The sequence below is a fragment of the Camelus dromedarius genome, chromosome 23, assembly GCF_036321535.1.
Source record: "Camelus dromedarius isolate mCamDro1 chromosome 23, mCamDro1.pat, whole genome shotgun sequence".
Taxonomy (NCBI): Eukaryota; Metazoa; Chordata; class Mammalia; order Artiodactyla; family Camelidae; genus Camelus; species Camelus dromedarius.
In genome coordinates this window covers 2512648-2534673 of record NC_087458.1, presented here as the reverse complement: position 1 = coordinate 2534673, position 22026 = coordinate 2512648, and the positions used below count along the sequence as shown (strand labels likewise).

General features: G+C 43.6%; 1 protein-coding gene across 1 annotated transcript; it reads left to right on the top strand.

Annotated features, from left to right (window-relative positions):
• The first annotated feature begins 448 nt into the window (after positions 1-448).
• FMO5 (flavin containing dimethylaniline monoxygenase 5) lies at positions 449-20803 on the top strand. Its single transcript, XM_064477675.1, has 9 exons — positions 449-566; positions 763-940; positions 5354-5542; positions 7478-7640; positions 8991-9133; positions 11725-11924; positions 12718-13070; positions 16469-16541; positions 18781-20803. The coding sequence occupies exons 2-9, from the start codon at positions 806-808 to the stop codon at positions 19124-19126; spliced, it is 1602 nt and encodes a 533-aa protein (XP_064333745.1). The 5' UTR covers positions 449-566; positions 763-805; the 3' UTR covers positions 19127-20803.
• Positions 20804-22026: the final 1223 nt, after the last annotated feature.

Below are 22026 nucleotides of genomic sequence, written 5' to 3'. Positions count from 1 at the left end.
GGGCACCGGTATTTTAAAGTAAATTTCTACCAGTAGCACAGAACCAAAGATCTGATTTCTGAGGCGGGGATGGGGGTCGAGAGGTGGATGAGGGGGCCAGGATCTGTTTTAACAGAGCTCTTAAAAGGTAAGTGTACTCCACTTTAAGCTTTTGGAGCAAGACTTGCTTTGGGGTTATTGACAGTGCCCCTTCGTCGGCAGGAGTTTGTCACTTTAAGGCAAAAACACACCAGGAAGTTTTAAGTGGATGGGAGGGGCTGGCGACGGAGTGACGGGTTTGCTCTCCGGAGAAAAACAGTTTCGAGTTCGGAGAACTGCAGCGGAAAAAAGTTAAGTTTTTTGCCGGAAGCAGGCTTCCGCCCACGTTTTATTCCTACTGTGCGGGGAGCGGGAGCCGCCCAGTGGGCGGGGCGCTGGCTGAAAGGGGGCGGAGCCGAGCAGCCCAGCCCAATTGGCTGTTGCTGTTGTTTGCACTTTGTGGCTTTATATTTCACCGAAGAGGGCCTAAGGTGCTGCGTGGCCTCCAGATCGCAGCTGAAGGATCTGCAGGTGTCGCCGGGAAGGCGGTAAGGTCCGGCACCCCAGCAGACCTCTCAGCTCTGGGTCTTGCAGGCGTGGGGTTCCCCCATCCAAGGTGTAGTCATTCCCCGTAGCCAAGAGGACACTGGAATCTGACACTGGAATTTGGATGCCATGGCCAAGGTCTTCCCTGAAAGGTGTTAAATGATATGTGTTCTCTGTCTTTTGTCACCTCTTCTTTAGGACGGGTTACACTGACACAGTCGGGTGAAGATCTCCGGAGACCATGACCAACAAAAGAGTTGCGGTGATTGGGTCAGGTGCGAGCGGACTCACGTCCATCAAGTGCTGCCTGGAAGAAGGCTTGGAGCCCGTCTGCTTTGAAAGGTCGGATGACATCGGAGGGCTCTGGAGGTTCCAGGTAAATCTCCTGGTTCCTTAATATTTGGAACCCTCGATGTAACTAGGTGCATGAGATATTCTATCTCGTGTCAGGAAATATGATGGGCTTGACTGTGATTAAACCTCTTAGATTTCAGTCTGCTGACAGCAGCAGCCAATACCTTGCAACACCATGCAGGTTCCTCTTTCCCTAGGCTGGCAGCAAAATGAAACACAGGTATCACTTGTTTTTTCCCTTTATTGATGCCTGTGAAAATGGCACAGAGATCACCTTCATTTACAGAGCTTCCTCAATTTACATTTTGGTAAGCCTATCATAAACTTAAAATATTCTAAGGTGAAAATGCACTTAATACACCTAACCTACCTAACGCTATAGCGAAGCCTCACCTACCTTAAACGTGCTCAAAACACTTAATTAGTCTACAGTCAGGCAAAATCATCTCACACAAAGCCTAGTTTATAATAAAGTGTTGACTATCTCATGTAATTTATTGAATACTGTACTGAAAGTGAAGAACAGAATGTCTGGGTACAGAGTGGTTGTGAGTGTATGGGTTGTTTACCCTCCTGGTGGTGTGGCTGACTGGGAGCTGCTGCTGCCAGGCATCACCAGACTATGGTAACAAATATTGCTAACCCCGCAAAAGATCAAAATTCAAAAGTCTGGGGTGGTGCCAAGAGCCTACAGTTCTAATAAGCCCCAGGTGATGCCAATACTGACCTGATAACTGCACTTCAAGTAGTAAAGTTCTCCAGTGTGTATGTGATACAAAGATACCGTAAGGATACAATATAATGTAAAATGAGGCATGTTGGGTAAGTGTTCATTTAAAATATAAAATTAACTAATAATCACCCTTAAATGAAGAGGTTTTTTAAAAATTCTTATATATATTAATCCCCCCCACCCAAAAACAAAACAACTGAATGGATGCAAAAACACTTAAAAGAGGGTAACTGTAGAGCCATGGCTGTCAGCTTTGGCTGCACCCCTGAAGAATCATCTGAGGAACTTTAACAGACGCTGGTATCAGTCCATCCTGATTCTGGCTTTACTGGCCTGGGACGCCAATAAAGCTGTGCACTAGTTATTTGTAACAGGATGTGCACATGGAAACCCTTGCCCTTTAGCTTTTACCCCAGCTGTCCCAGGTGATAAATGAGGATGACACTGCATCTTTGAAACAAAACCAATAATATTTTATTGAACACACATTTCTGGACCTCAGACTATTAGATATTATATAACCTCCAGCCACCGCCCTCAGTCATTCTGCAGTTTAGCTAAGGATGTGTGGAGAAAGGACTTTGAGTGGACGGGATAAACTCTGGTGCCCTGAGCTTTCTGGGGCCAGCACACTACCTCTTACCAGCAGATCCCAACCTTGTCTACCATTAGATAAGGAGCAATTAAAACAAGGTCTCTGGGAGCAGAGAGCAAGCATTAGTATTTTCTAGAGTTCCCCATTGATTCCATTGTGCAGACAACGTTGAGAACAACCATCCTAAGACAGCTTCTGTCCCGTGGGGTGCTGAGAGTCTGTCAAGGAACAGAAGACCCACACTGTCCTCACTGCTCCCACTGAAGGGGAGTCATGCTTCTCCTTCCTTCTGCCCTCACCACGGCTGCAACCTCTTCAGCTCCAATTACACCACCCTAGGTCCCCTCTTTTATTATATGAACTTCCTACTCTAATGCGAGAGTCGCGTGTTTAAGCAGGAAATACAGCCAAGGCACGTCTGTAGAGGGCAGATTTCTTCACTGACGATAGGAAGTATTCAAATGCAGGAGCAGAAGCTTCTTTTCCCACCCACTTACCCAGTGCTGCCCGGCTCTCGCTCTCGCTCTCTTTCATACAGCAGTGGGTTGACCGTGATAAACCCTATCTCTGATCCAATCAGGTGTTTAGAAGGGCTTGAAGGATCTTGCTGACCCGTGATAACACTTTGTTGTGTTCGTTACTTGGAAAAGAATACAAATATATGAGTATTGTCAGAGGGGTAAGATCTGTGATTCATTTAGCTCAGTGGACCCAGCAGACCTGCCGCGGAAAGCGTGGCTCTACTCCTTGTCTACACTTTGAACCCTGAAAAACCAGGGACAGAGTTGTATTTTTTTAGCATTTAATATAGTTGGTTTTTTTTATTATTATTATTACAGAGGTACTTTGGAGATGTCTGCTGAACAAATAAAGTCAAATTTAGAAGTTAGGAGTGTGTCGACCCCTGCCCCCACAAACAGCTTAATTTCAAAATGACCCTGCCACTCGTTCATTTATTTTAATTAAAAAAAAAGCCATGTACAAACATTTTATTATTTATATATATATACATATACACATGTGTGTATATATATCCTTTTTTCCTTTTTTTAATACAACGGATACTATTGATTTTTATTTTTTTTACTTTACTTTTTTGTGGGGGGAGATAATTAGGTTTATTTATTTTTCAGAGGAGGTACTGGGGATTGAACCCAGGACCTTGTGTGTGCTAAGCATGTGCTCTACCATTTGAACTATACCCTCCCTCTAAACAACATGTTTAAATAACCTTTTAATTGAAGAACAGCATTAGATTTACAGAATTATTAGGAAGACAGTAGAGTTCCCGCATAATCCACGCCCAGTGTGCTCTATTATTCACAACTTACATCACTATAATACATTCGTCATAATTAATGAGCCAATATTGATACATTATTATTGTTGCCGAAAAGCCAGCCTCTGTACCCTGATCGCCGGACTGAGAGTTGGAGGAAGAGTTCTGGGAGGAGAGAAAAGAACAGCTTTATTGCTTTGCCAGGTAAAGGGGGACCCAGCAGGCCGGCGCCTTAGAGACCGCGAGCCCGTCGTGGGGTTGGGGTCTTGAGGTTTCCTAGAAAAGTGATAAGAATCAGGGTGTTTTACAGGGGCTACATTCCTCTTCACCTCAGTGAATCTTCAGCAGGAACTTGGAGGTCTGTACACTCTTCTGAGATTATCGGCCTATTATCTCTGTGCTGGAGCACAGCCTCGGGGTTAAAGTCATTCTCAGTAAACAATCAGTCCGCAGGTAGTTTTAGCATCAGGGAAGTCAGTGTGTTAGTTTTGTTTACACTCCTTCGTTATTAACTGAAGTCCACACTTCATTCAGATTTACTGTTTTTTCCCTAATGGCCTTGACCTGTTCCAGGTGTTCCCATCCAGGACCCCACATTGCATTTAGTTGTCTTGTCTCCTTAGGCTCCTCTTGGCTGTGACAATTTCTCAGACTTCCCTTGTTTTTGATGGCCTTGACAGTATTGAGGATTACTGGTTAGGTATTTTATAGAATGTCCTTCAGTGGGGATTTGTCTGATTTTGTTTTTTAAATCATGGTTAGACTGGGGTGATGAATTTGGGGGAAGAAGACCTTAGCGATAAAGTGCCATTCTTGTCACATTATATCAGTGTTAAAGCTTATCACAATGATGTTAACCTTGATGACTTGGCTGAAGACGGTGTTTGTCAGGGTTGCCACTGTAAAGTTACTCTTTTTTTCCTCCCCTGTCATACTGTACTCTTTGGAAGAAAGTTACTACGCACAGTCGACACTTAAGGACAAAGTTGGCTATTCTAGGTCTTTCGTCTTTCCACATAAATTTTAGAATCAGTTTGTCCACAAAATAGCTAGCTGGGATGTTGATTGGGGTTGCATCGAATCTATAGATCAAGTTGGGAAAACTGACATCTTAACGCTATTGAGTCTTTCAATCTATGAGCACAGAATACCCTTCCCTTTGTTTAGATCTTTGATTTTCTTTATCTGTGTTTTATAGTGTCTCCATGTAAGTCTCCTACATACTTTGTTAGGTTTTTACCTAACCATTTAATTTGGGGGGATGATTATAAATGGGGCTTTTTTTTTTTAATTTCAGAATCCAATTTTTCACTTCTGGTATATTGGAAAGTAACTGACTTTTGTATACTAACCTTGTGTCCTGCAACCCTGCTATAATTGCTTATTAGTTCCAGATTTTTTTTTTTTAATTCTTTGGGATTTTCTACACAGACAGTCATATCATCTGTGAATAAAAATACTTTTATTTATTCCTTCCCAGTCCGGGTACTTTTATTTCCATTTATTATCTTATTACACTAGCTAGGATTTCTAGTAGTCCTGGGTGGAAGTGGTGAGAGAGGATGTCCCAGTCTTGGAAGCCCTTCAGTACCATCCCAGCTGCGTGCTGTTGGTCAGAAGCAAGCCATAAAGACAACTCAGATTTAAGGGGAAGAGACCACGCGAGGGCGCAGATACTGGGAGATGTGAAGGGGTGTGTGTTTGTGTGTGTGTGTCACTTTTTTAAAATTGGTATTTCTTTCAGGAAACTTGTTCAAATGTTTATGGGCTGTTTATAAACCGTGACCTTAATTCTCAAATGGCTATGCAAGCTTTCTATTTACCGCAGGAAAACCCAGAAGAAGGAAGGGCCAGCATTTACAAGTCTGTGATCATTAACACTTCTAAGGAGATGATGTGCTTCAGTGACTACCCCATCCCAGACAGCTACCCTAACTTCATGCACAACTCCCAAGTCCTGGCGTACTTCAGGATGTATGCCAAAGAATTCGACCTTCTAAAGTACATTCGGTTCAAGGTAGGGGATTTTGTGGTTATCTTTGTGTTTGAAGTTGTTTGTCAAGTAAGTGAATGATGTGGCTTCATTTGCCAGTGCTTGCAGGTAGGCTGGCATGCACATGTGTCTGTCCCACCCGGACAGGCTCCACGCCATGTCTTCTCTGTGAAGGAAAAATCTTCATGGAAAGGTCTCTCTTCTATATATTCTGGCTGCAGATCCAGGAAGCTACCTTCATCTCATGGCCTTCACTCTATGTCATTTGATTGCAATAAAACAAATGGGGGGAACTGACAGCGATGGGAGCTTTAAAACCTTCTAGTTCCACAACTTGTCTGCTACCGCTGAGCCCGTTCATGCTTCCTGAAGCACTTTTCAGTGCATTATTTTATGTGATCACAATGATCCCGTGAAGCAGTTACTGAAAAGTTATTGAGGAAGCAAAGAAGATAACTCTGGTGTAGAGAGAAGAACGCTGAATTGGGGAACAAACACTTGAGTTCTAGTCTCTAGTCTTTGCTCTACCACTAGTCAACTTGTGACTGCAGACAACCAAGCTCCTCAGCTTTGCTGTGTCTTAATTTTCTGGTTTGTAAAACAAGATGATTATCGTGGATCACTTCAGTGGTTCTTTCCTGCTGTAAAGTCTTTCGTGATATTTCTATCATTTTAAACCACGACCATAAAAGAATATATATTTCTGACAGCTGGCAAAAAGCCCAAATCTTCTTCTACCTTCTGATCATTCTACTAAATCATGCCTTTTTCTACTTAACAACAGAAATAAAACGGCAATATCCAGTGACGGCTCCCAGAGTCTGTCACGTACAGCCCAGCGGTGCTTCTCTTACTTGTTTAAACGCTTACTGAACAGACTTGTTACCATACCAAGTGGTGAAGAGACAAAGACAAAAAAAAAAAAAAATCTGTGATTTCACAGTCTAGTTAAGGAGATAGAAAAATGAAGCAAATTTCCACTGTAAACATAATCAATAAAAATAGTTACAGGGTGAGAAATATCATAGCGCTGTACACACTGCGGCTCAGAAGAGGGGTGCTAGCCCACCCAGGCACGAGGCATCAGGCACTAGGGACGTTTGCTTAGAGGAGGGAAAACCGAATTAAACGTTGAAGGTTGAGCATCTCTAAATGAAGAAGGTGTAAAAGCGTGACCCAGGCAGAAGCACCAGCCGAGATCCTGACGGAGAGGAACTATGAGCAGTCCAGGATGGCTTGGTCTACCAAGACAGTGTGGTCGTAAACCCTAGAGGCACACAGGGACACATTATTAATGTTTCCTCAGGCTGTAGAGTAACCCATATTTACTATTACTTTTAAAAGCTAAAAATTGTACCACTGACTATCCCATCTCATGCCTTCTTTCTTTATAGTCACTTGTCAAATGGACATTTATAGGTGTCAAAGGGGCTCATTTACATAAAATGGGAGCCACTGAGATGCTTTTCTCCTCTACTGGGAAACGGAGCCCTGTGGCTCCATCACGTGTTTAAGGCTGAGCAGTGAGCGCAGGAGCGGGGGGCAAGAAGACATCAGAGAGTCTCAGGGTGTCTGGGGGTCTGGAGAGGAATAAGCATGTAGTGCGTGGAGTGTCTTAGAGGCACTAGAAAAGCCCAAACTTTGTTCAAGTATCGTGTTGCCTTGGGGTATGGGCCAAGAGAACTGGTCATTTGCGCTCTAGAAGCAGAGGAGAGTGCCACTTCAGCCCACCAAGTCTGCTATATTTAGCTTGCCTCATGAAAGTTTTCTCACTCTGACCACAGCCCCGATCAAAAAAGTTCTTATCTGTGGAGTGCAAAAGTCAAGCATCCTTGTGAGAGCCCTGCGACGCGGCGTCCGTCCTCTGGGTGACGCTCCGCAAGGAGAGTCGTGTCAGGGAAGACATCTGCTGCACGGGCTGTGGCTGCAGTCCCCCATGGCTGTCCCTTTTTTCCTTAGACCACTGTGTGCAGTGTGAAGAGGCAGCCTGATTTCTCCACTTCAGGCCAATGGAAGGTGGTCACGGAGTCTGAGGGGCAAACGGAGACAAACATCTTCGATGCGGTCATGGTTTGCACTGGCCATCACACCGATGCTCACTTACCCTTGGAAAGCTTCCCTGGTGAGTAGCCTACCAGGAAGGAAGGCCCCGATCCCTGCCCGTGACCTGATCCCTGAGGAGTGGGAGGACCGCAGTCCGAGTGGTTCCCTGAGGAGTGGGAGGACCGCAGTCCGAGTGGTTCCCTGAGGAGTGGGGGGACCGCAGTCCGAGTGGTTCCGAGGAGTGGGAGAACCGCGGTCCGAGTGGTTCCGAGGAGTGGGAGGACCGCGGTCCGAGTGGTTCCCTGAGGAGTGGGAGGACCGCAGTCCGAGTGGTTCCCTGAGGAGTGGGAGGACCGCGGTCCGTGTGGTTCCTGCCTTGGGATTAAACAAGGCTTCTATCCCAACTCTGCACACTCCCCTGAACGATGCTGGGGACCTTGTATGACTGCTGTCTGGGAGCAGAGATGACGGTAATTTGGGGGACTAGAGGAAAATTAGAAGGCTCTGTATTTAGTCTCACCATGACCTTGGTTTTTCTAAGAATCAAAAGAAGGAATGTGGAGTTGCTGCATTAGGTTGAATGAGGGCTTTTTTAGCAACTGAGGAAACAAACAGAACTATTAGGTTTCTATAGAAGAAAATAAAGCTTAAAGAAAGTTTAATTATAGTCTTTGGCCTGGATTTTCATTTTGAGGGAAAAAAGCACTCTATACTCTAGATCATAGAAAAACATATATGCTCCAACTAAAATGGAAGTAGGGATTTACAGACGATGCAAGAGAGGGGTGGGGGGTGGGCAAAGTAGGTGAAAGGGATTAAGAGGTACAAACTACCAGCTATGAAATAAATCTGTCACAGGGATGTAATGTACGGCCCAAGGAATGTAGTCAAAATGTTGTAATAACTTTGTTGCATAGTCTATGAAAATGGGCAAGGTATAGCTCAGTGGTAGAGCATGTGCTTAGCGTGCATGAAGCCCTGGGTTCAGTCCCCAGTACCTCCATAAAATAAGTAAATAAATAAACCTAATTACGTCCTCCCTACCAAGTCACTTCAGATGTCGTACATTTGAAACTAATATGATCAGTCAACTCCACTTCAACGTGAAAAAATAAAGACGATGAAGAGACAGAAGAGAATGGAGGTCTTCTGAAGCAGTTTGGACTTATGAGTTCACACGTCCAAAATACAAACAGATCCTGATTTAAGCAGACAGCTTATGATAAGGAAATCACAAGGTTCTAGTCTGAGGCTGTGGGAAAAGAAAGCAGGCAAAAATAACCAGAAAGGCAAGAGTGAGCGCAGCTGAATAAAGGGGGAACATACGGAGAACATGTGCATAAACTCCGCACACTGCAAAACAAGGAAGGATTTAACAAGTGATGTCAGGTGAACCATCGCCCAATAAGCACTTTCCCTTCTCCTGCAGGAATTGAAAAGTTCAAAGGACAATACTTTCACAGCCGAGACTATAAGAATCCAGAGAGTTTCGCCGACAAGAGAGTCATTGTAATTGGCATTGGGAATTCTGGAGGGGATCTGGCTGTGGAACTCAGCCACACGGCTAAGCAGGTTTGAATTAGTAAATTATTTACTTTGCTTCACCAAGGAAGCTGCAGGTAGACCCAACAGAGTGTATGGATGCCTTCACATAGCCCATCAGTGCCAATGGCAAAAGTAGGGCTTGGTTTCACTGCCTCAGTTGGCAACATTGTAACTGATGATGCCATGGAGCTAAGGTTACCAGTTAGAGTCCCATCATTCATCTGGCCTCACACCAAGGATTTGGTCGTGATCACAGGCTGTGCTCATAATCTCACTCAGCTGTCTCTTCAGAGTGTGCCTCTGGCTTTGAAGAAGACCAGGCGATTGCTGAGAGAACTTGTTGGAAGGCAGCATTCGGAGCGTGGACCATCTGCTGGCCAGCAGAACTAACATCGATGCTCTGCTGTGAAGGAAAGCCTACTGTGTCATCGACAGCTTTTCACACATAGGCTGGTGGGGGGGCTTTTCCTCTTCACTCCTTACCACTCCCCAGATGGAAAAAAGAGGCAATGCAATCTTTCCAAAGACAACACACGAGTCAGTGTGAAAAGCGTTCACACCACAGCACACACAGTCACCTCTCCTCAGCCTCTGTGTACAATTAGGTGACACGGAGTGACATTCACTCTAGAGCAGTCTTTATGTCCTTGAGGTTTTTTGTTTGTTTGTTTTGTTTTTAATATCTTAGATTTTGAACTGAGAAGAAAGTATCTTCATTATAAATTCCTAGAAAAGGGATCATTGATATATTTTGCTATTCATGTCTTTATTGAATCATAACTTTGTGGCAATATGTAAATGCCTGGTTGTTCTTCAGTGACTTTAAGTTGCGCTCCTCCACAAATATATTTTAAATTATCTTAAAAAAATAGAAGTTTATTGCCACAACTTTGTTACATGACCTTAGCCAAGAAACCCATTCAAAACCACATCTTCGCAGTACTATCCACATCTATCACCACAAAACTGATTTAATATGTTACTCTGTGAATTAATTCAACAAGCATATATTAGGAAATAAGTATATAAAGAAGAAAGGGTCAAAGTGTGTGTGGGTGTTATGATAAAAGAATGTACAAGGTATGTGGTGGAAACCAAGGCCTGAGCCTTCTTTAATATCAGTGGCTTGTTAAATGGTCAGTTACAGAGGAGCTGGGCCTTACAAGCACTGAGGAGTTGGAGACTGCCAGGGAACAAAGCGGTGAGAAAGGGTGGAGGAGAGGAAGCGGCTGTGTCTGAGGAAGCCTTGTGCTGTGTTTTACTGCCACGACTCTATCCACGGAGAACTTTCAAACTGAGGCTCTGCGCATCTATAATATTCACACACGTACATAACGGAAGCTGTGCAGACTACGCCCAAAGGCCATCTGGTTCCTAGAACCATGCATGCTGTTTCAGCTGTGACATGCAGGAGTCAGCGCTTAAGGTCGCCGCCAGTGAGAGGCACGGACGAAGCACGTGACCATCCTGCGCGGACAGGTCACCTTCTACTGTAAGCGCTTAGACTAAAGCCCACAGAGCAACGTGCTCATGTACCTTGCAACTCCAAGAACCATCTCCAGAGAGTTTTATAATGCAGCTGAAGTGATGCTTTTGCCAGGGAATTGAATATTAAACTTTGATCGGCTCTGAACGTGGACTTCAGCCAGCGGAGGAGCAGCTCCCTGTCGTCCTACTGGCAATCTTCAGTTCTTCCACTAAATCAGTGACGAAACGTTTCTCAAGTACAGACTGTGGAGCTAATCAGACCTAGGCTGGAAATTCAGCTCTACCAGTTAGTGCCTGTGTGCTCTCAGGCAAGTCATTCATACTCTCCGCGCCCCTCATCCATAAAGTGGGCACAACGATAACTTCCTCAACAGGTGGTCGTATTGATTAAATAAAAATATAGAAAAAGGACCTCGTACCGTGGCAGGTTATAATTCTTAATAAATGGAAGTGATGATGATGATGATGATGTGCTGGGGAGACTAAAAGATGTGCTATACCTCCGCCCTTGGAGAAAGCACATTTGGAGAGACAGAAATAAAGAAAAGGAAAGGAAAGGAAAGAAAAGGAAAGAAAAGAAAAAGAGCGTATAGTGTTAAATATCAATATAAATGATTGATAAGTTTTCTTTTTGTATAATAATGCAAATAATGTCAAAGGCAAAAAAAAAATACTGAAGGTTTTGGATTAAATGATCTCCAGTTGCTTTCAAATGTACTGTCCCATGATATTAAGTGAGCTGGAGAGGTGGTAACTGCTAGGGGACTTCAGAAGACGGAGAGGAAATTACCAGCCAGAAAGGTCCGTGGCGCCTTCATGAAGGAGGTAGACTTGATCTAGATTTTAAAAATGAACAGGCTTTGGAGAGTTCAGAGGATAAGAGCTTTTCAGGGAAGCGTCATGACATTAAACAGAAATGCAGTGGTGGTTCAGAGTAAGACATATTCTTGGTCAATGAATAAGTCAATTTAATTGTAAGCTTAAGTGTTTGAGAAGAAAATGGCAGGAAAAAAAAAAGCCAGACTAATGAGTTTGAACTTCACCTTGAAGAAAATGGGGTCCCATTAAAGAACTATGAGCCAGAGCATGACAAAAGCACACGATTTCCCCCCCCCCCCCCCGTGCTCCAGGTTTTCCTCAGCACCAGGAGAGGGGCTTGGATCTTAAATCGTGTAGGAGACTACGGCTATCCCTTTGATGTGGTGCTCTCTTCCCGACTTAAACATTTTCTGCAGAAGATTTTTGGTCAATCAGCAACAAATACATTTTTGGAAAAACAGATGAACCAAAGGTTTGACCATGAAATGTTTGGCCTGAAGCCTAAACACAGGTATGTTCCCAGGATGGGCGCTGGGCAGTAACGGCCAAGGCAAAGAATAAGGACTGTTCACGTAGGCTGGTAGTGGAGCTCCCTCTGCATGTAACATTGAGCAAGTACACGGGATCTGAAGTCAGATTTCTCCTTTGCCCCCAGGGAAGTCCAAGATCTACTATCTATAATTTTCAGCCTGTAATTCTCCTTGGCATTAACCATTTTATCAGTCCCCATCTTTTTACATGATGCCCAACAGCAACAACAAAATGCTAGTAGATGGCAGCACATCATCCATCCATTCATCCAGCAAACACCAAGCATCCTTATGAGCCAGGCATTACACTGGCACGTGAATGCACAGGCTGAAGACCCAACAGTAGCATAACACAAATAATGACAGCCTGCCTTTCTGGGGACTTAGTGCAAGAGAAGTCCTCCGCTGAGTGAGTTACATGCACTATCTCATTTAATCCTCACAACAGCGCTAGGAGGGCACTGTTTTTATCTCCATTTTGCAAATACAAAACCGTTCTTCCCCCACTTCTCTAACATCTTCCTTTCAGTGCCATCCAGGGTCCAGTTTCTACTCTGAGATCCTTATCTGTATCAAGCTGGTATACGTTAGACCTTTCCCAAATTTCATGAAGAGACGAAAAGGGAGACCACTGACATATTGTTTAACCATGTCAATCAAAGCAGAATTTTACTTACATGGTAATGATCTCTCTCTCTCCACCTCCACCCCCCGCCCTCCTTCCCCTCTACCCCATGATCTCTCTTGTTTCTCCTTCTTCACCGTCACTCACAGAGCTCTGAGTCAGCATCCAACGGTAAATGATGATTTGCCAAACCGTATCATTTCTGGCATGGTGAAGGTGAAAACGAACGTGAAGGAGTTCACAGAGACAGCTGCCATATTTGAGGATGGCTCGAGGGAGGAAGACATCGATGCTGTTATCTTTGCTACAGGCTACAGCTTTGACTTTCCTTTTCTGGAAGATTCTGTCAAAGTAGTTAAAAACAAGATATCCCTTTATAAAAAGGTCTTCCCTCCTAACCTAGAAAAGCCAACTCTTGCAATCATAGGCTTGATCCAACCCTTGGGTGCCATTATGCCCGTTTCAGAGCTCCAAGGACGCTGGGCCACTCAAGTATTTAAAGGTAAGTGACCATGCAAATTGACTACCTAATTACTTAGTGGTATGTTTAATTATGTTTATGTTCTTGCTTATAGATAGCCGAGACAGTATGTATGACTGTAACAGTGCCTGGCACAAAATTAGTACTCAAAAATTAATTTGTGAGTGAATATGAAGTAGTAATTTATAACCATGGACATATATCAAAATCTCCTGGGAAATTTTCCCCAAATAGGCATGCTTTGCCTGGTGGTGTGTATTTAATAAGTCTAGGCTGGGGCAGACATAAGATCGTTGTGAAAATGTTCCCCAGGTGATTCCAACATGCACTCCAGATTAGAACCCACTTATCCAGATTTTAGACAACTGATACTATTTGTGAAGCAAAAGAATTGAATCTTCTTGCATTAGAGTTAGAAAAAAGTCAAACAGAGAAATGCTGTGATTTGATTTCAGCCAAAAATTAAGACCTGGTTGAAGATTAGTGCAGAACGTAGATTTAACCACTCAAATTCTCACCTTCCCCCTGTTATATTCCCTCTTTCAGAAGGTTTTGGCTAGGAAAGCATGAGGAGAAACTGTGGGGTTTTGGATAGTAGGCTCAATATGAACCAGCAGAATGACGTAGCTTCCAGAAGACTTAACTCTATCTAGCATCGTTGAGAAACTACAATGTCCTGGAATTTACAACCATTCCTCTCTAAGCTGGGTCAGACTACACCCAATGATATTTTAAAAAGTGAAACTGGAATACATTAAAAGGAGAGGGGCAAGAATGGTTAAGGGATTTGAAAATGAGCCATGTGAAAGTACAATTTAAGCAGCTGGACAGGTTTAGTCTGGAGGAGATAAGATTCAAGTGAGATAGGAAAGTTCCTTTCAGTTATCTGAAGAGATGTCCCATGGCAGAAGGGTTTTATTTGCATAGTATCACTTCCGAGGGTTGAAGCAGAACCAAGGAGTGAAACTTTGAGGGTTGCACAGTATCAGCTTAACATTAAAAACAAACAAGCTTTGGCCAGGCTGGTATGGAGTAGATACAAGCCTCAGAATAGGGAGAAATCAGATGACCTTTAAGGTTCCTTCTAACAAAGAAATTCCTTGATTCTATGCTTGTTATAATAAAATTTGCTACCGTTACTAATGCTTAATTAAAACTATTCAAAGTTCTTGTTCAAATTACAGCTTCCTCTTCCTAGTGAAGATCCTCATGGTAGCAGAGAAAAGAAAAAAAAAAAAGAAGCAATGGTGTTAGAGTTGATAGATAAAAAAACCTTTACAAATTTCCCCAAAGTTCTATCATTTCTTAATTCCTTTTAATTCTGTTCAGTAGATCATGTACTCCTTGAGCACTGGACAGCAATCAAATGCAAGTAACCCGATAAACTGGCTTAATTCCAGCCATATTAAGTGGATCTTTTAATTGGGTCAGTTAAGTAAGAGGGGAAAGTTGCATTTAAATAGGCCACAGCATTTTAGTGTACTTTAAACTACTGAGACTCTTTTCTAGGACCAAGTGAACTATTGAGAGGATAAGAGAAAAATGAGTGTTAGGAAGATTCTGCATCATGGCTGTGGGATTGGGGGATTTTAGGGGGAGTGCACAAAAAAGCCCGGCTTCCTGCGCTAACAAAGCTTAGTGCCAATTCCTCTAGCTTTCTTCTGACACTTGGAAGGAATCATCAGGAGAGTCCCTATAACTTTATCAAACGTCCAACAGGAACCCTGAGGTTTTTGTTCTACTCAGAGCCCTACTGTCTGCCTACCACATTCTTGCCTTTCTCATCTCTGAATTCTACCCTCACTGTGCCAATTTTAAGCTCTTAGGATCAGCTAGTTTCCCCCATTCTTTCACACCCGCCCAACTCAGCCTTTCCTCTTCCCTGGCCTGTCCTTTCCCTGCCAAGCCCCGCTTCCCTTCTTCCTCTGTTCTCCGGAATCACTGTTCTCTTGTCGAGAAAATATTCTATCCTTTTCTAGCACGCTGAGCCCACTTGCTTGCCTTGACTGAAATCTAGTTTTCTTTTATCTTTGCTTCTTTTGTTGCCCTGTAAAGAGCCCTTACAAGTGTTCCACTTTCATTCAGCACTTTCCCAAATTCTATCAATTCTCTGGTTCTCAAGAAGGCATTATGTCACAGCACGGCATTCAAGTTCCTTCACAAATTGGATTCCGGCTGCTTTTCTAGACCTACCTTTTACTAGTCTTCACATAATCCTACCATCTTCTAGATGCACTGAATGACTTACCCACTAAGCGGCCGGCACAGAAGGTACACGTGTAACCCATGCCTTTGCTGTTCTCTCTCCTTGGCATGCCTCCCCTTTACTCCTTTTCTGTGCAGAAAAGGCCTAAGTTTATCTCCTCCCTCCCTTAGTAGTACGGTGAAAGCTCTTTAAATGAAAGATTCATGTTTATTCGCCTTCGTGTTCTGAGGCTAGACCGGTGCCTAGTACACGGGGCGCATCTAATAACTCTCTATTCAATGAATGCAAGTTTACCTTCGGAGGTTTTCTAAACTCTACAGTAGAAACTTCTTATCTGAGGATCTCAGCTTGTGAGCTACCTTCCCAATTTCCAGTGTTGACTGAAATAAAATGTACAACCTAGAAGTTGAGAGTTATGTTTTATTTGATGGACTTCCTGAGGACTTGAGCCTGGGAGGCAGCCTCTCAGATCACTACCAAGAGATTGTTCCAAAGTGGCAAGGTAGAAGGCAGGATATGTAAGTTTTTGCAGCAAAGATCAGATGGTTGGAACATCAAAAAATTACTGTTAACTAAAGGAAACCAGACATCTCAAGTTAAAGAATTCAGTGCTTAGAATCCTAAGCATGGGAAGGTGCAAAGGTAGGGCTCATTGAAAGCATTCCTTTGACAAGCACCTAGTTTTCTAGGGCCAGTATAATGCTCTCCCACATCCTGAGCTGCCTCAGGGTGCACAGTTGGGGGCGGCTGCAGAGGCCAGGCTGCCTGCCTGTCTGCTTCCCAAGTCCCCTCTGCTCAAGCAGAATGGCAGCCACATCTCTTTTCTCTTGTAACATTATCTTTACATTAAAATGTGCAGGGACAAGTCAGAATTACATGAGTACAACCTGCCTGAGGCCTAAGAGCAGAGGGAAGCAGGCTCACCTCTTCTGAACCTTGTCTTGAGACCCTTAGAGAATCTCTGCACTTCAGCTCCTCCCTGTTCTTCAACAACATTCTTCAGCCAGCATTTACTGGTATCAGTGCATGCGAGGCCCTCTGCTAGGTGCTGGAGATGCAACTGTGACCAAACAGAAAATTCCTATCTTTATGGCACTCAGAGTCAAGCAAGGAAGACAGACAAGTAAACAGAGATTTAATGTGTTAATTGTTAATAGGATTATTGTTCCTACTGAGGTAATTTTACATTTAAAATTTTGATTTTTCTCTTTAGGACTAAAGACATTGCCTTCACAAAGTGAAATGGTAAGAGAAATAGCTGAGGCTCAAGAGAAAATTGAAAAAAGGTAAGAAATTCTTCCAGGAAGATATGTAGTCAACCTTTCCACTTAGTTCTTAATAAGAGCAACGTTGTACTGCATTTATTTCCCTCATGTTCGTTTAAGGTTTTAGATTATATTTGGAAGGAAAAGCAAATAATAGTTAATGACAATAGAATGGAAAAGTACCACCAAGTGGTTTGAATATGGATGGAGAAAGAAAGAAAAGCTTATGTTGAGCGCCTACAAGAAAAGTCAAGGATGAGGAAAAATCACATGGAGAGAAAGCCAGGTATATTGTTTTTGCAAGGATTACTTGAAGGGCTAGGAAAGCTGCCAGAGAAAGGAACGGCGACAGTGAATTCATGAGAGCTTAAGTACGGTTGAATCACAGATCTGTGGGTAGATGTAAAACCTGCAGAGGCCCCTCTGTTGGCTGTCATGTGAGGGCATGCGCAGGGCCCAGTGGCTCGTGGTGTGAGTGGGCTGTGTGACCTGGGAGGGTGGGGCTGTCAGCCAGCGGCCGCAGTTACTTAGCAAGCTGAATTTCAGAACCTGAGCTTGTTCACTAGGTGGCTTATTGGACAAAGTCGACATTGATGAAGTTCCCGAATTTCTGTGGAAAAGTCAGAGGCACAATGGTCCCGTGCCCAGAGATGTGGCTTTCTTCAGGTGATTACACCTGCACACCTCTCCCTTCTGGGAGGGGGAGAGAGCAAGTTTTCATTTAACCCTGACACCCTCTCCAGGTGGTTTCCTATTTCCCCTCTTCCCTTCACTGCCAAACTTCTACAATGAATCTTCTACGTTATATGCTCTAAGTTAGCACCCTTCCTCCCTCCACTGTGACTTCTATTCTTACTCCTGCAACTGCTCTCTTAAAAGTCACCCACGACTGACTTGATTTTCCCTCCTCTCACTGCTGCATTTGGTGCTTTTAAACATCTCATCTTCTGGGAGTGCTTCCCTCCTTGCTTTTCTGGCACGAAACTATCCCATTTCAACTTGCCTCCTCTCTTTCCTTTGACTTATTTTCGTCTAGTCATCTTCCCAAGGATACAATTTAACCTCTATTGAGGGTCAACTTTGCATAAATACTGAGTGCTTTATGTGCATGAGTTTATTTAATCCTCAAAACAACCCTACAAGGCAGGCACTCGTGAATCTCTTTGTGAAAACTTCATGAAACCACGGCTCTGGACCCACGACGACAGCACAAATGCTGTAAACCCTCGAGCCAGCATGACATCCATAAGGGAAAGCTCTCAAATTCTTCCGTCTTACCATCTTCTCTTGTAAACTTTAGTTCCACTTCAATAAATTCCTATTTGACCATCTGTCAGTTCCTCTGGAATTCCATCTCACCAGTTGTACCTCCAATTTATTTTCTATCATTTTTTTCCTATCCTTCTTTTTGGATTCCTCTAGTAAACCCATCTAATCTCAGTTAGCTTGACTTGGCTTTTCTCTTATTCCCTTTCTGTCCCACTGTTCTTTCTTTTATTTTCATTGTAGAAAGCAAAACGAGAAAGTCACCAGTCAGCTCTTTAAATCCCGATCCTTCCACGCAGGTATTACATTGTTCCCGTATTTTCCCTCTGACAAGTCCTTTTAGCTCTGTCAGGCCTGCACTTGGGACAGTCGGTCCATCCAGCTCCATCCTCCTCCCTTCAGGGTTCCAAACTAACACTGGCCCTGGGAAGTCCTGCTCCTAGGACCCCACCCCCACTGCCCGCATAAGGCAGGTGAGGATCCCAAACTCGAGAATTTTTGTGGTGGGTTCTCTCTTTCTGGTAACATCAGAATCCTCTGTGTGGGGTCCGCCGTGCTTGCCTTCTTATACCCGTCCTTGTCTTCCGCAGCGCCCTCTGCGGGAGGGAGGCCGTGCCCCCCGGGGCTCCGGACGCTGCGGGTCCCAGGCTTGTCATACTTTCCGCTTTCTTCTCAGCTCGTCTATTTCTTCCACATCCTTCCAGGGCTTATTACAGCTCTATTTTAACTACCCTTTTCTACATTTACTATTTAGCAATCTAAAACCACATGATTTTACCCAAAGTCTTCCATTCTCCTCCGTTTCACGTGTATCTATCTTATCTACTCCAGCAGGTTATAAGGCCTTAAGGACAGAGACAGTGTCTTTTCTTCCTTTTCTATTTTCTACAGCTCCTAGCCCAACCCGGAGCCAACACCCTGTACTCAGAGAGCACTGCTTAACTGACTGATTGTCTGAACTGTTAAGAGGCCACAGCTTCTGTCTTTGCTGCAGGTATGTGGGCAGCCCGCGCCACACCATCCAGGGGGACTACGTGAACACCATGGAAGAGCTCGCTGAGCTGGTGGGCGTCAGGCCCAACCTGCTGTCTCTGGCCTTCACCGACCCCAAGCTGGCACTGAAGTTGTTATGGGGACCCTGCACCCCAATCCACTATCGTCTCCAAGGCCCCGGGAAGTGGGATGGAGCTCGGAAAGCCATCCTCAGCACGGAGGAGCGCATCAGGAAGCCGCTGATGACCAGGGCAGTGGCGGGGGGTGACTCCACGGTGTCGGTGGCCACAGTGACCAAGTGTGTGCTGGCCGTTGCTTTCTTTGCTATGATCATGGCCTATTTTTAGCTGTCCCATTGTCACTGCCCCAGTGTTCTTTGGAAGCTGGATCTAGAGATGCCTTCTAGAAACCCGACGAGATTAAGCACTGCTCAGCTCCAAGTTGCCTAGAGATCTGCTTTTATTTCTCTTTCCAAAGCATTCATCCTCTTTCTTCTTTTCCCTACAGAGAAATCACGGCTTTTCACTTGTGTTGGCTTACCTCCCTTCCTCTCACGCCCCATTGCTTTTTCCTCCCAGTAATCCCCAGACCGGTGAGCTCAGATGCCCTTTTAGTCATTTTGTATGTCCCTAGCACACTTCTTGACAGGTGGAAGGTGCTTAGTGTTTGCTGTCATTTATCAGATATTATGGTGGGGAGCAGAAGCCAATATTTGTATGAGAAAGGGGTGATCAATGTAACTGTGCTTCTGGCAGGATTTGGTTTTCTACTAGAGGTTCACTCTTTTGTTTGTTTTCAATATTGTAACTAAATGTATTTTTCCTGAGAGGTAAGAGAAATGATGGTCTTATAACAGTTGGAGAGACCTAAGACAAGATACATGGGTACTTAAGCATTTTGTTTCACTAGCTATTCACTCGTGTCTCCAATACCTGGTCATTTTCTCTTTCCCCCTAAGCAACATGTCTTTATTTTTTTAACTGCCTTCAAATTTCTAGGCTCATGGATCATTCTCACAGTCTAGCAGCTGCCAATAGGTTCAACCTGGTTGAAAAAATGGGGATTATAAATTAGCCGTCCAGTCTTTTTTTCTCTCTTCGTTCCCGTATTAGGACACAGCAAGACTTCATGCCAGGAACTGTGACAATTAGCCGTGCACCGCTGCAGTGGGGCCTATAAGTGTGACTGGGTTTTCTCCCCCACTGCTACTGTCTCTCCTCCACCCCCTCCCACACAGAGAGCCTAAGGAATAAGTATTTGAAGAGGTCATTTATGTAATTAATTAGGACTGGTAATCACTAAACATAGGGGGTACTCCATGTGTAACAGTTCTTTTTATGTCATACGCTGTAGTTATGAAAAACAAAGCAAATGAGATGAAAACCAGGGCCGCCAGTTTCTGTCCAGCGCTGCTGTTGACTGTTTTCTCATCTGTAGATGTTTTGCTCTGTTCTTGTCTCTCAGAGAAGTTAACTAAGAGTTAGCTGTCAGGGACACTGAGTTCCATGAAGAAAGGTCCTGGATGGGCCAGCTAGGTGTGTACTCATAAATGAGCTGCTGTGCAAGACATTTTGGGATTGTTGACAAAAGAATATATTTGCATAATGGAAAGAACACCCTTCGAAATGATTATCTTTCCTGGTATAAACAAGAGAACCAGAAATGTGAGGACTGCAGCTGCCTTCCGTCACATAAGTGTTTGCACCATCCCCCGCTCTTTGGCAGAGTTTCCCTGGGGAAGTGCCTTTTGAGAATTAGGTCTTGGACTTCTTCCTTCCATAATCCTTGTGCTACTGTGATTTATCCTCTGCTAAAATGGATCTAGTATCTTTTAATCTACATATTACTCTAGTTAAAAAGTAAATTGAAAGCCACTTCTTTTTCATTTCCTTCTTTTAACGTACAGGTTTGCCTCTTTTAGCATACAAATTTGTTGAATTAACAGTCCTTTGACAATATAATTCATAGCTATCAGTTATAAGTATACCAGTTTCCTCTTTAAATAAAAAGTATGTAATTCTAAATTCATGGACTCTCTTATTCTACTTATAATATGCAAGGTTACAAAAAATATCATTGATTAAATTCCAAACCAAGCTAAAAGTAAGATGTGCAAAGGAAAGTAAACTCAAAATAACTCAAGATACAAAGGCCAAGTTACCGATGAATGTGTATTAATATTCATCAATTTATCATATCTTGCCTTTGTAATTATATTAAAAGGTTATATCATTTTCCCAATTATATTATACAAAAAAAAAAAAAAAGCTTTCCTGTAGTGCCAGAAAGTAAGGAAGTGCTCAAAAAGCAAACTGGGGGACACAGGGACCAACTGAAAGTGGCCCCAGCGGCCAAGGATGCAACAATTTGCGCAACGGTATAAATGACTTAGTATCGGATTACAATATAAAGTATAAAAAATACCCATGAATCCATACTGATATAAGTAAGTGACTGAGTAATAAGAATTCCATACAGAAGAATTCCAAACAATTTATTTACATAAGTACTCTGTCCTCAAGGAGTTGGAGCATAACTCCCCACTCCTTAAGTGTAGGCTGCAAAGAGTGACTTCCTTCCCCCAAAAAACAGCATGGAAAGGGGGAAAAATAGCTTCACAGTGGAGAAATCTGGCAAATATTATCTCAGCTGGGTGATCAAGATTAACATCAAGAGTGAGGTCACGCTGACAGTAAGTACTCTTAATATAAGGTGATGAGAAGGACACTTTACCTCTGGGGTCTTCCTCCCAAAAACCATAACCCAGTCTAACTGGAACTGAGCAGAACCCTGCAGCTATTCACCCCACCCCCCGCCCCCAGCCAAGTACAAAACTAAGCAGTTAATGATGAGGACAACAGAGTCAGAGACGCAGTCAGTGTCCGACGCACATTCCTGAGTTGTTTTACAGATACTATAGCTACCACCAGAGGGGAAAAAAGCTAACTGCGTGATGACCAGCCTGCAGCCATGACATAAGCTGCTCCACCTTGAACAGTACTCAGTCTATGACTAGCACAATTCCAAGAACTGGCCTCAAATGAATGGTATTAACATTATCGCTCATAATAACTTATATCTCTTTGGGCATCAAAATAATTGTAGTCTTCTTTGCCTGTGTATGTAAGGGGGCAACTAAAATTGTCAGCAAAGAGATGCTACAGACCCATGTCAGTATCTTCCACTCTGAGAATATGGCACCCTATGTCAGCATGAAGAAGTTACAGAAGATGGGCCTTTGCCCCTA